Raw genomic sequence first — 14,531 nt, forward strand, 5'->3', positions numbered from 1 at the left:
CGGTGACCAGAAGACCTCTCACTAGACCTCAACTCTTAGTTTTTCCATCACGTTCCAACAACACCAAGCCAGCGACCAGGCCACCAACAGTTCAGCCTCTACGGATATTTAAGAGTGATGACACTTAAGGCATGCTTTGCAGAGTCCTCAAGAACTGCATTTCCAAGTTCTCTCTGTTCCAGTGGCTTGAACTTCCCTGACTCTAGAGACCAACACCACTGAGGGCTGAGGGCCCTTTACTATTTTTTCTGTCTCCCAGGATCTCAGTTACCTCTCAAGGTGAAGTTGCATAGTGTGGGAAGCACCATGTTTGGCATCTAAAGGGTAGTGGAATTATGTTTCAGTCCAATTATGTTTCAGATGTGTATTTCTGATAAAGTACACATGTCACCAAAGCCCCGTTTCTTCATTTACATCTGAGGCCTAACCTCTTCTGTTCATCACTGTAATTATGATTTCCTTTATTTCAAATTTTCAAGGTTGCTTTTCTTTGCTAAGAATTAGGAAGCCATCTCCAGGAGTCATTTGCCTGTCAAACCAGTGCTGAGCTCAGATGTCATTCAATGAGAGTACAAGGGTGGGCCTGTAGTTCCTCATGGACACTACCTCTTCTCTCTTGCTGTGTGGTTATTACCTCTCAAATTTCACATTCTGAATGCAACACACACGCACACTGTTGCACTGTTGGATTTAGTATTCTCAATGATTACAGACATAGATGCTCCTAGAACTAAAGATGAGGCTCGCTGTTCCCTAGATTTTAAGCAAAGGAGTCAAAGGCACAGCCTTTGGACCCTTCCCTAGTACTGGGTCCTCAAGACTCTACACTCTCTGAATTCTATTCTGAATGTCAGTCAGAGTCTTATTGGTAACGCGTGCTCAATTACTTCACATTAACAGAAAGTGGCCAACATTTGAAAACTGGGTAACTTAGGAATTACTTTAAATCAGAACTTAAAGTGTCTGAGCAGGAAAGCGAGAGGAGCAGACACACAATGACACATCCTAGTTTTCATTTCTCCTTTGTCTGATACTGGTGTGGGTAATTACCAGGGAAATGGCCACCAAGTGGCCGAAGGGATGGCAGGAGTGGAGAATAATCCAACAATGAGTTTATTGTGCTATAAATAATAGCAAGATGATTGCAGAGAAGCTATTTCTTAGAGATCTAAAGCCACACGTCTTCACTTCATTATATCACTTTTAAATCAATTATCCACATCAGTGGACTGTTGTGAACAGAATACCCTTTAACATAGTTCTCTCTCTGCTTGCCATGTGTCACTTACAATGTTTCCATGTAGTGAATAGCCTCATATTAATAATGAGCTTTCTTCTTGAAAATCAAAATGTTGTCTCCATGTGACCATTTAATTAGTGCTCAGAGCATTCCTCTGTGAAGTGGGTGAGTGATGGGAAGGGGGATTGTTCTTTCCCATGATGACACAGAGGAAGCAGGTTCAAAGGCCACTTCTGTCTCCGGTGGGTCTTGATGCTACTCTGTTCAGTTCTATATTGTTGACTGTTGTTCTTCCAGTCTGGCCAGAGGTTCACAGTGAGCTGTGCTCATGGCCTCAGCTCATCGTTGGGGTCACAAGTGATTAAAGTTCTACTCTCTGTCAGATAGATCTTCCATGTCTGAGGATGGAGCAGGGAACTGGAGGAAAAATGTCTGTACCATACTGAAAAAATTCTAGACAAGTGTAATCTATAACCAAGCTACAGTCCTGTCACAAGGAACAGACACTCAAATTGTGTAAGAAAATGAGAGTACAGGGAAGACAAGTTATTTTATGTAGATTAACATAATAGTCCTCATTGAGAGAGTATCCTTTGAGATAAGAATAGAAGAGTGACCCCAGCATTGGAAGGAAGAACATTCCAGATAGGAGGAACAGCCAGAGCAAATGCCCAGAGGCACCAGCATACTTATAATGCATAAAGAAACAAGAGCCCCCCTCCCACTCCCTGCTGGAGCAGAGTAGCCCATGGTGTTGGCTAGTTCCTGTCAACTGACATAAACTAGATTCATCTGTGGGACAGTTTTTTGGAGGGTCTAGCCCACTGTGGGTGGTGCCATCCTTAGAATGGTGGTATATAAGAGATGTAGCTAGCAAGCCAGCAGAAGCAAGCCATTAAGTTGAGTTCCTCCATGGTCTCTGCTCAGTTCTTGCCTCCAGGTCCCTGCCTTGACTTTCCATCTTGACGTCTCATGATGATGAATTGTAACCTGTAAGACAAATAATCCTTTTCCTTCCCCAAATTGGTTTTGATCACCATTTTATCACAGCAGCAAAAGGCAAAGTAGGGCACCAGGTTAGCACACAAATTCAGAAGTGGCAACAGCAAATTCATACAATCCTACTCATTGTTGGTGTCTTAAGGACATTTTCATTTTGAGTGCCTTGGAGTCCTTTGGGAGATGTTAAGCACAGCAATCATATAACCCTCACACTTGAAATGATCACTTTGGATGCTCTCTGTGGGACCTGTTGACTAGATTGGATGCAAGGCATGCGAAAGGGGGGCATTCACATGTCCCAAGCTTGACCGGAGACTCCCTGAGAACAAAGGAGATCTACTATGCTTGTTCAAATTCTTTGTAAAAGAAAAAAAGAAACTTTCATTCATGGTAAATAAATAAGTACTTTCAGAATGAAAATTCATGCCTACACCAGTAGGTAATAACTTTGGATGCCTAAGCTCCCAATTATTTACAAAAATAGACACTATTTCAGATATTTCAAAAATAGTAATACAATTAGATTTCTTCCCCAAGGTGAAACAATTGAAGTTAGACATAAAGAGAAAAAAGCGTTTGAATGTCTTTTTTGGGAGTGATAAGCCTACAGGTAAGTCTTTTGCCTGCTGATCAGAAGTCCCATCTGGCATATAAAATGGATATATTGCCACATTCAAGAATTTAATTTTTTAAAACAAAAAATTACAACATATATGGTCCATAGAGAAAATAGTAAAACGAATTTGAATGATGACAGTTGAGAATTGTGTGATACTTATGGTTTTGAAACAGAAAAAAAAATGGCCCAGTAATGTCCAAGTTTGCTTTTCTTATTTACACCATTTAGGTCTCCATTACGAAAGAATTACGAAAATTACGTAAGAGAATTACGAAAGAGAATATTAAAATCTAAGACACAGATGGAATTGGAGAAATCTAGGCTGTTTCCCCGAGTCTCAATCTGAAGACTGGGAGTCCTGAAAACTTTAAGGTGATAAATGTAATATTTTGTCCAATATATGGTGACACGAGTTATAAATTGTCTCCTGAATTGAATCTTGTTCCTTAGTTCTTCCCTGGCAACGGTAACTGGCCTTACAGACTCCTTCAGGCCATTTCATTTAGTACAAACTGGTGAGCACACCCCGGCCCTCTTTCCATATCTATCCGTCTAAACCACCCGAGTATCGAAGGGTAAAGAGAGAAGTGGGTGGTGTGGAGAGAGACCTGCAGGTTTTAGCTAGAGTAAGACTACCAAGGAAACATGCAAAAAGGTTGGAAACACAGATAATTTTCCTGAACAATGGAAAAATCTGGGGAACTGGTGGAGAGATTCTCAGGTTCCTGTAACTTCCTGATGTGCCAGAAAGCTGACAAATAACTTTTCTCTTTCTTGTCCTTCTAACCTTTGAGGAATTCGTGGCAGGGACCTGAAGAGTAGCAGTTCAGGGGTAGCTTTGTGATTCTGTGAACCTCGGTAGAGGTTCCTCTGAGCCCAGTATGTTAAAAGCAGCCAGACATCAGCCATGGTCCTTCAATGTCACAGGTGGCTAGATTGTTTCCTTTAGGTGGAGGTCTCCAGATTCCTTCCCGTTTCTCCAGCTTAGGAGGAGACAGTGAGAGCCACAGGACAGGAGGGGCTGCTGAATTTGGTCCTTCTGGCAATTGCTTTCAAATCTGGGATATTCCAGCATCTCTCTGTGCTGTTACTTAAGCATGAAGATTTTCAATCATTTGCTTCCCTAGTTCCGCCAGAAGGGTCGCCAGGCGCACGACGCAGACCTGCCAGCGGTAGGGGGCCTTATCTATCTATCCACCCACCCACCCCTTCACCCACTCACCCCTCCACCCACCCTCCGCCAAGCCCTTCCTCCTGCTTAGCTCAGTTTGGCTCTCCAGGCCTAGGGCGGCGCGGGCGGGGCACAGGAGCGTGGGCTGGCCAGCGCGGGGAACTGGGCCTGTGCTCCCGAGGGGCCGCGGGGTCGGGAGACGGGGGACACCCAGGGGTGTGGCGGCGGCGGAGCCGAGCCCGTCCGAGCCGGCACCTTCGGGCGTCCCTGTCCCACGTGACTGTCGCCTCCTCCCTCCTCCGAGTCGCGCGCACGGGCCGGGCGTCTCGACTCCCGCGCGCGCTCGACTGGTCCCAGTCCCCGGGAGAAGAAGCGGAGGAGGGAGCCAGCGAGGCGGCCCGGGGGAGCGGGCGCGAGCGGCGGCTGCCGGGGCCGCCTGTGCACCGCGGCGAGGGTGGCGGTGGCCTGAACAGCGCGAGTGTGATGAGGCTGCCCTGCCTCGCTGCTCCGCTCGCCGCCAGCTGACAGAGCCTGCCCGCAGCACGCCCGGAGGGGAGCCGCGGGGCCGTGACCTTGGCCGAGGAGGTAAACGGAGGGGGCGGGAAGGGAGGAGGCGGCGGCACCCGGAGTCCCCGGGACCCCCCGGCCCGCTCCCAGCCCTCGCCATACTCCGGCGGGAGTCACGTTCCCTGGGAGCCGCGCGCCTGGCGGGGCTGGGGCGCTGCGCACGCCGCGGTCCACGGTGCTGAAACTGCTGCCCGGTGCGGCCGGTGCCTCGGTGCGGGGCAAGGCTGCCTGCCATTTGCTGCCGCCTAGAGCGAGGGCCAAGCCGGATGAGCTGGGACTCCGCTTTCTTTGCTCTCCTGGCTGATTGCTCCAGGCTTGTGCAGTTAGCTTGCTCTCCGCGGTGAGCCAGGTGATTTGCTCAAGGCTTGACTTCCCACCAGCCTCCCGTTGTCTGGACCTAATTCGGATGCTTTGCTTCCAAAGATTAGTCAGGGTTTGGTCCAGACTCGGTGCTCCGAGTGAGATGGGAGCAGCAGAGAAGCCAGGGGCTGGCAGTGAAAGCAGGTGAAAGTGGAGAAGCCTATGCCCAGGCTGTGTCGGGGACCCGAGGAATGGAGAGCAGACGTGTGCAGAAGAACACTTGTGGGGAAGGGGCCTCGGACATGTCTGTTATGGGAAACTACTGGGCTACTGGGAGAAAGTGGGCTGCTGTGGGTGTTGGCTTTCCGCTCTTTGGGGAGAGCCACATCAAGTGGGGCTGTAAGTATGTGAGAGAGCTGTAGGTTCTAGGGAAGTGCAAACCACGGGGTTTTAAGCGAGTACCTAACACTTTTAAAAAGAGAGTATCCACAAAATGAAGTCCATAGAAACCTTAGCCAGATGACTGTTTCTAATGGGAAGGTTGTCAGTTAAAATTCCCTGGGGCTACCACAGCTGTAAACTCCTTTTTTTTCTCTTTCTTTTCTTTCTCTCTCTCTCTCTCTCTCTTTTTAAGTTCCTGTCCTGTGTCCTCCAGTCAACCCCAGGTGACAGGATTCTCCCTGTGGATTGGGTGCTGTGAACATGAAGATGAGTCAGGGGAGTCTGTTCCCTTGAGAACTCCCACCAGGATCTCACTGGAGGCTCTCTAATCCTTTGCAGGGCAGACTGATAATCCTTGTAACCGAGGGACCAAGTTCTGGGTGAAATGGCCCAGGGGAATAATTATGGACAGACCAGCAACGGGGTGGCAGACGAATCACCCAACATGCTGGTGTACAGAAAGGTAAGAAATCTTCACTTCCCTCGGAAAAGGGAAACTTCAGCTTTCTCTCTGTCTCTCTCATGTTTGAATCAGAGTATTTATCAAATTTTGGAATTCCCAGATCATCAATGATTATGTACTATACTAGAAGAAGATCAGATGCTCACAAGTGACATGAAATAGATGGGACCCGGCTTATTCCTTGCTGACCAGTCAGAGTCACCTGTCCTTAGCAATCACAGCAAGTTTGGCCATGCAATATATTTTGTTTGTTCCACTTGATTTAATAGCATCCCTTGTGATTTTTCAGAGGCTTTTTTTTAATACCCCTAACAAACATTTAGATTATAATAATTTCATTTGGAAATAAAACTAGACCACTTTGCAGGTCTGTGGCAAGAATGATTATATCCGTGGATGTGTATGCTTTCATGGATTTACTCACAACTAAACTGACTCTAGTTCTTTTGGTCTTAACCTAGTTTTTTTACTTTGTATTATTACTGTGGTTTTATCTATCGCATCTGTACTCTAGTGTTGTATGTATGCCCCTGGGATAAATCTGTGCAATCCAGATCCCCCCTTCCACGAACGTATCTGACAGGTTTCTACCATGCTTTTAGCAGCAAACGTCTAGACATCGAGCTACAGACACATTTGGGTTTGGTGTGTGTTTCAGAGTGGTTGCTTAGGTAACTTCGAGTTGGTTTTAATCAACAAGCTTACTAAAATTAAGGATGCAGTATTCTTTATGTAAGTTCTGCGTTGATTTTTCCTTTTGCAGTTTTTACTGGGATTGTTTTTCTTAAGCATATTACCCGAGGTGTGTATCAGCTTAGATTTCTTTAGTTGACACTTGACAATGGAGACTGGAAATCATACACCGAGGTCAAGACTGTCATTAAGGATTTTGATTAGCACTGAATCCAAGATGAGTGCCGATCTGTGAGAGGTGAGCTGATTGTGAATACAGAGGAGAGGCTGGGTGCTGCCTTAACCCATACAGAATTCCAACCTTTACTTGTGTGGCCCAGAGACGTTAGATGGTAGTGAAGAATGTGCTGGAGGGAATATTGATACTGCTCTAAGAGCAGATACATGGAGCTCAGACACAATGCCAGCTGCCCCTCCTGTGGCTTGTGGACAGGTCTATTCTGTACATGTGTAAATGCAGCCAGATGTATCTGAGACACTACAGAATGAAGGGGAAGAAAAATAAGGGGCTAGTTGACTATTTCATTATTTTTGTCCAAATGGTTGAATTGAGATTCCTATGCACTTGAGCCTAAGTCATTACTATTACATTCTGACACTGAATGAAGTAACTGGGTGCTTGTGTATTTTAAATAGATAGTTGGTCTAGAGAAAAAGAATATTCTGGTGGCATCTAGGTACTTTAAAGTTATTGCAATATTTTCTTTTATTTTGGCATGACTTTGAATGTTGTAACATGCAAGATGTGAGAATTTAAAAATCTATTCTAGGAGTATACGTAGGAGATTGAGCACTGTACTTTTAGAGGGGAAATTATGATAGTAAGCTATGTTTGCTAAGTAATACAGCTGCATTCTTTTCCTGTTTGCATAAAAACAATTGACAGATGACTTGGATGTCATTATTTGATTATTTGCTGCACTCAAGTCTCAGATTGCTAATTTTTAATTTACTTTATAAATTTGTAGTCCCAAATTGATATTAATTTTAAATGTAAACGTATAGGCTTGGAGATTTCATGGAGAGAATCTAACTCTTTTGTCCCTTTGAGAAATGGTCTCACTATGTAGCCCTGGCTAGCTTTGAACTTACAGCAATCCTCCTGACTCTGCCTCTCAATAACATTTCACTTTTTAAAAAAAACATTATTTCTGGTTGAGTGTAAGACTACTTATGATGTTCATTTTACCCTTCTTTGATTGGCTTTTTGTTCTGGGGTTAACAACACATATCACTTAGTGTTCACAGAAAAACTGCCTGATGAAAACATGACTGGTAAAAAGAATAGTAAGGTCAGAAAATCTTACTCATAATGTCTAAGAATGGATTTAATGTCTGTCTGAACTGTCTGAACATTTTTTTTTTGTGTGTGTAAGTTTTTTGTGACGTAAGTAATAATTTTTAAATAAGGCCAGATCTGTCCTAAACACTTTGACTTATTGTCATTTGCTAGTCATTGTGTAAAATGGTCTATGTGTATGCACACACAAAACAGGACATCTTTTCTGTTTTTGCTGTATCTTTGCACCACCTATTCTATTTGATAATTTCTCTGTGGAGGCTGTTTTTTTTTTTTCTTTTTCATATGAATAGTAAAGTAATTGGAGAGGGGTGAATCTATCTTGGGAAATTTCAATAGCTCCCCTTCATGAAGAAATAGGCTCTTGTTACAGTGCTAATTAATCAGGAAGTCAACCAAAGGCTCAGCAAAGACCTTCAGTCCTAACAGGGCATTGCTCAATAACGGCTGAGAGAGTGGAGGGAGACATGGCTGTTTTATTGACTGGTGCCAATTTTCCACTTCTACTTCACTGTAGAAGTGCAGTTCTTGAAAGTGTGATCTGAAGCAGCCAGATTCATGGCATTTCTCCCTCTTCTCCTGCTGCCTCCCCCCATCATAATGCTCTCTGCTCAGACCGTCATGGCACTCAAGACGTACACGTGTTGTTCCCACTTTGTCTTGATAGGTTATAGATGACTCCTAGAAACACCCTGGGGAGAGATGCAGAACTGGAAATGCTACCCATGTGGAATACGTAGGAATGCTGCCCTGTGGACTTTCTCATCTGCTGTCTCTTTTCATTGTGATTATCCTAAAACAGATTATAGGAGTTCTGACAAGTAGTGAACAAGTACAGTCCTCTTTTCCCCATGGGAGTCCAGTGTGTGTGTGTGTGTGTGTGTGCGTGCACGTGCGTGCGCGTGTGTACATGTCACTAGAAGTCACCATGGGTGTCTTTCTTCGGGAGCCTTCCATTTTCTTTTTTTAGACAGCATCTTTTATTGACCTGGAACTTGATAATTAAGCCAGACTGGCTAGCTGGTGAGCTCCGGGGATCCACCAGCCTCTTCCTTACCAACATTGGGACTATGAGCATGTATCAACATGTCTGGCTCTTTATGTGGGTGCTGGGGATTGGACCCCGGTCCTCACGCTTGAGTAGCAAGCACTTTACCCACTGAGCTATCTCCTCTGCCCCTTCGTAGTGGTTTTACAGAAGACATTCTTCAGTATGTTAAACTATGATTACCAGACTGAGTAAATGTTGCCACAGTCAAGGCTTCAGGGCATGGCAGTACTGCCTAGTGATCAGGGCTGGTCCTTAAAAGTCAATCTGGCATGTCTGCAAGTAGATTTTAGCTTAATAGAAAGGGTCTCTAGAGTTTATTTGATGTTTGAGATCCACTTTAAAAATTGTTATGCTTGAAATATTTGCCTTATCAATTCTTCGCTTTATAATGTGGCGTTTTTGCAACCAAGAGATTAAATTAGAGTGATATGTTGTCTTATATATTTGAGGACATCTTTAAAAGTTGTGAAATGATGAGAGTTGAACACTTATCTCTAGGGCTTTCTATGCTCCCCTAAGATGGGTGCTAACTCTAACTAGAGTGGAGTTGTAAGTAATCAATTTCCTTAAGACTTGACTGGCTCCAACATACCTTGGAGTCAGATCAGTTTCTTGAAACATTTGTAGAGGTGGCATGTCAGAAATTGAGTTTTGTTCTGGGCTGGTGATTTGTAAACACTGTTCTCAGTTCTAATCATCTCTGGGAGAAACATCTTACTGTGACCAATAATGTTTGCAAAAGATGACCGAGCTAGAACCCAGAGCGCAGGGTGACGCTGTCCAAACATGGTGTCTGGCCAGCATGCTGCCCACTAGACAGCATTCATCACTCCATTCCTGCAACTGACATTCCTGCATTGGAAAAACAAAATTTCTAGGGCACCTTGGGGCCAGTATTTCAAATTTGCTGTAATGCTGATGCCTCACTAGCAAGAATGCTCAAAATATCCAATAATTTCTGATATTATTGCAGCAACCATTTATGCTCCAGCTGTCAGAAAAGAAAATGAAAGTGCTTTCCTCCTTTGTTGTCTTATTGGAAGGAGCATGGTTTTAGAAATAACAAAACTATCAACTTCATCGTGCCTCTCTCCTTTGCCCTCCCCCATTCTGGCCTTCATTCTGCTCTCTCCTCCTCCTCTTTCTTCATCTCCTATATAATAATTTCCCTTCTACAATGTCTTTTTGATTTTCTATGCAAAACAGAATCAAAGGTAAAAGTTTAAAGTACACTAATATGCTGTTAATTGTAGCTGTAAGAGAGAAAACAACATCTGTGAGACTCACAGTATCTGTTGGAGATGATAATTGGTCCCATCCTTGATTGAGTACCTACTGTGTACAGGTGCTAAACTTGACACTATACGTGGTTGTGGCACCAGAACAGTATTTAAGAGTAACAATATTCCAGTCTTGATGAACATGTTGCGACAGCTGGCCTTTCTTACCTGAAGGCACAGTGACAACCAGCCTGCCATTTGGAAGGTTGTCTCTGCTGGCTAGCTTCACTTCAGTGCATTTGGAAGCTATTTTTGATGTCCCTCTGTCCTGGGAGAGTTGACACTCCTTTGAGACAGAGAGAGGTTACCAGACCACAGGCAGGGCCAGTCTCTCAGCCTCGAGCTGCTGCTCTGGTGCCTGCTTTAACTCAGTGAATTTGTCTTTACAAGCTTGTTAGTCTCATCACCTTAGAGGTTTTCCCTGTTTCCAACTCAGCTTCTTCTGTTAAAAATAATCTGCTGGGTTTTAACCTTAGTTCTCATGACCCATCTGGGCTTAGTTCATGTCAGCAGGTGACCACAAGAGAAAAGTATGTTAGAAAAGGAAGGTGTGTGTAAATAAATACAAAGTCCTGGGTTTTTAAGTCTCCAGGTTTTGAAGATAAGGATACAGATGGGAGGCAGACAAGGATTTTCATCTCATTTTTGGAACATTCTGCAGTGGCACACCTTGTCTAATTGGATGACTGGGAAGTACCTGCCTTTCTGGACCAGGAGATGTTGTCTGCTTTAGAGACAGCCAGACCTCTCTGTCCCTCTTTAATGACACCAATAGTGACAGGTGCCATGAAACAGGACAGGATTCTCTTCAATATGTCTTCTGAAGGAGATGGAAGCATTTTGTCAGTAATACTTCATTGATGAATTCCGGCTAATAATTAACAAGTTCAGCGCAGGAAAGGCTTCCTGGTTGAGCTCTTTGCTTGTCCGGGCTGTTTGTGGGATTGATGTGGAAATCCGTGGCTTGCTTTTTACCGCCTTCACTTTCTGCCTCCAGTGTCTCTGAATCTAATTGATCAGGGGAAAATGCAGATTCACAAAGAGGAGCTGTCCAGGGATTTTATTGCCTTCTAACAGCCTTGTGGTTCCCCCAGTGATGGGAAGCTGGATATTTTTAGGTAGTGTGGGTGACAGAATATAATCACTGCAGAGAAAATGGAAATATTTCAGATATGGACAGTTTAGTGACCTAATAACGTTCAGTTCTCCTTGAAAACAGACCTGCAGCAAACAAGCAAACAGAGGCTCCTTACTTTGTAGCGCTGACGAGGCATTTGAATGTCAGGGCCACAAAGACTTCTATCTCACACAACGTCAATTTAATTATAAAATAATTGTAAATGACAAAGTGGGTGCTCAGTTCCTGAGAGGGGAAAAAAAAAGACTTGCTTTTATTTTGATTCCTTTTTTATTATGTCTAGTTCCATTAACAAAAATCTGAGACTAGCAGAACTCTCATAGATAATCATGGACTTGACTCCAGCATGGCAAAAATTGCCCACCTGCTCTAGGCTAGAAAGTACCTTGCCTGGGAGACCTGTTTAGAAGGACCCACTGATAGTCTGTCTATTGGAAAAATGTCTAGGAAAATGGTAGCCATTACCTATGTCCCTATGAATAAATGTGGAGATCTTTTTTAAAAAAAGATGTATTTATTTATGTATTTTATGTGTATGGGTATATTGCACTGGGACTACAGTTATAGACTGTTGCGAACTGCCACATGGGTGTTGGGAATTGAACTCAGAACCTCTGGAAGGGTAGCCAGTATCCTTAACTGCTGAGTTCCTCCAGCTCCAAGGAGATCTTATTCTTTTTCTATTTTGATGGCTAGTTAAATTAGAAGATGTTCTCTAGTATTAGAAAGTCATAGCCTTGAAGCTCAGCTGGGCTCTAGTTTAGTTGTGTGCCTAGGAACTAGGGTCCTAGCTTCTTTCACTTCAGTTTTCTTATTGATACAGTGGCAAAAACTAAACATTCCCCTCCTGGGGTTGTTCAGTGAGATAACCTAGGGGAAGTGTGTTGAGTATCAGCACCTAATTTGTATCAGGTCTTTAACAAATGTTATGTTGATTTTAATAATAGTATCACTATTTATTTGACAAAAATTATTAAACATTGTTGTATGTGTCAGGTCAGTTTGACTAAGTTGGTATATGTTTTTTTCCTAAAGAGGGAAAGAGGGAACATTTTCTCTGCCTTTCATCATATCTTCCAATTTTATAAACAGGAAGCTCTGTGAGATGCTTTGATAATGTCATTTAAATGGCACTTACAGTGTCTGGTCTTGTAGGGTCTATATAGCCACCTTCTACTCACTAATAAGCCCTTTTTAAGTTGGTGTATCTTTGTATGTAACTGTGTATAACTGTGCATATATATGTGTATAACTTTCTGTGTAACTGTGCATGTATCTGTGTAGTTCCATGATACTATATAAACCAAATAAAACCATAGGGTTGAGGCATTTCAGAGGTGACAGGGAGGTCTGATTTTATCTATTTTTTTCCATTTTGTATATTGTGAAGTTGACAGGTGACATTATTTTTCTAAATCGTATAGTTTGACTTTGGATGTTTGTCCTCCTAAGTGTGCTCCACACAATCAACATACAAGTGATGAATAACTGGTAAGTGTTGTGTCTTCGCAGCTCAGTGCTAGTAAGTAACCCACATGTTGCTGCTTTGTCGTGGACTATGGAAGGGTACCTAATCACCCCTATATGCAGAGTAGATACTGTGCTTGCTTTAAGCAGTGTTAGCTCTTGGGTTCCTGGCAATAATCAGATGAGGAGTTACTTTTATCTATCTGACCAGTAGATTTGTGCTTATCTGATTCTATGTGGAGATTCTGGGCTGATAGAGACCCGGGATGTGATACTATATGGCAGTACTGTCAACAAACCTTTCCATCATGATGAGGAAACTTCATAGACATACTCCCTGGTCTTAGGGTCACTTGCCACACTGGGTAACTGGACATTTTTAAATGTGGTCAGCATTACTGAAGGCTGAATACATGTTAAATCATGTTTTGTTTAAGTTAATTCAGATTTAAGTGTTCATGTGTCTGGTGATTATTGGACTAGACAAGACATCGTGGAGACACAGAATGATGGGCCTTGGAAAATTTGTGTTACTTACCAAGAAAAGAAATAAAGTAACATGTTATATTTCATCTAACATGTGTGAGAAGACTATGTATCTTTAAAGGAAAACCAGGATCCTGACTAGTCTGTCCCCATAGCAAGGGGCCATTTAGAAGATCACCAAGTTTCCCATTTTTAGTCATTGTTAGGAAGTTCTAAAGAACAATGTGTGTCCACATGACCTTGGCTAGTCACCCAAAGCTCTCAATGCTAGCCACTCTGGTTCAGCAGAAAACCTTTGTCTAGTACAGAGGTGTGTCTAGTACATATGTACTACATGTATGTCTCTGTGCAGCATTGGAAGGTAGAACCCAAGGCACCCGTGCTAGGCCAGTGCTCTGACACTGAGTTACATCCTCAGCCATCATTAAAAATGCAACTATTAATATTGCTCACTTTTGACTTTCCTGAAAGGTTCATTTCCTCAGGAAATCAATATCATTTGTCATAAACTTCACTTACATTTAGGCTTTAGGTTTCTTTTGCTAATTAGCAATTAGCACATATCATATCATTTACATACATGATTTGCTTCCCTAGAAATAAGGGACTATTTTGGTTATTAGTGTGCGTGGGGGGGGGTGCAGGTGTAGCTGTGGAGCTGTGCTGTCCTCATGGGCCACATTCTCTGCATCCTTGTGTCACTCTCCTAGATGCTGCAATGGCCATAACTAACATGAAATCTGTTCTCCCAATGAGAGCTCTGGAGACCCAGCTATGGCTACTGTGAGGACCCAAGGTCACTAAGAAGTGAGTGGTAATGCTGGGAGCTCTGTGAGGATGGAGACACTTATTTTCCTGTTCTATGTCCCAGCTTTTCGACCAATGACACAGAACAGGTTATCTCTGAATGCTGGATGTAAGAATGTATGAATTATATAAAATGTGAAATCAGTCCTAAGCAAGTTCCAAGCCGCTTTACTGAGTTGTGGTCTAGATAAATTAGTGGAGGGAGAAGAGGGTGAAGACATACTCTTCATCACACACCCATTCAGCTTCCCCTCACATGGACTATGTGTGTGATGAGACTTTTGGACAATGTAATTGTTTTCTGAGCCACCAGTGACTTATTTCACAGCAGTGAGACATAGATCTCAGTCTATTCTCAACAGGCTGACAAATGGCAAGAAAAATGGAAATAGTAGCCAGACAAAAAGTTGCTTATTTTCGGTCATCTGGTTTCTCAATAAATAGATATCCACCTCTGTCTCCTGTCTGAAACTCGGTGCCTAGCAGAGTTCTCAAATCTAACCGCT

At 43.3% G+C, this 14,531-nt stretch overlaps 1 protein-coding gene across 5 annotated transcripts in view; it reads left to right on the forward strand.

The window, feature by feature from the left end:
* Window positions 1–4,244: 4,244 nt before the first annotated feature.
* The window catches only part of Rgs7 (regulator of G protein signaling 7), a 384,424-nt gene continuing 374,137 nt past the window's right edge, over window positions 4,245–14,531 (forward strand). For 4 of the 5 annotated variants that reach the window (XM_036202165.1, XM_036202166.1, XM_036202167.1 and 1 more), the window contains exons 1-2: window positions 4,245–4,617; window positions 5,680–5,803. In XM_036202165.1, coding sequence (XP_036058058.1) covers window positions 5,726–5,803 — 78 coding nt within the window. In that variant the 5' untranslated portion in view covers window positions 4,245–4,617; window positions 5,680–5,725. The remainder of the gene's footprint in view (window positions 4,618–5,679; window positions 5,804–14,531) is intronic. The other variant, XM_036202169.1, reaches the window with a different exon arrangement.

This window comes from Onychomys torridus, chromosome 11 (assembly GCF_903995425.1).
Source record: "Onychomys torridus chromosome 11, mOncTor1.1, whole genome shotgun sequence".
NCBI lineage: Eukaryota > Metazoa > Chordata > Mammalia > Rodentia > Cricetidae > Onychomys > Onychomys torridus.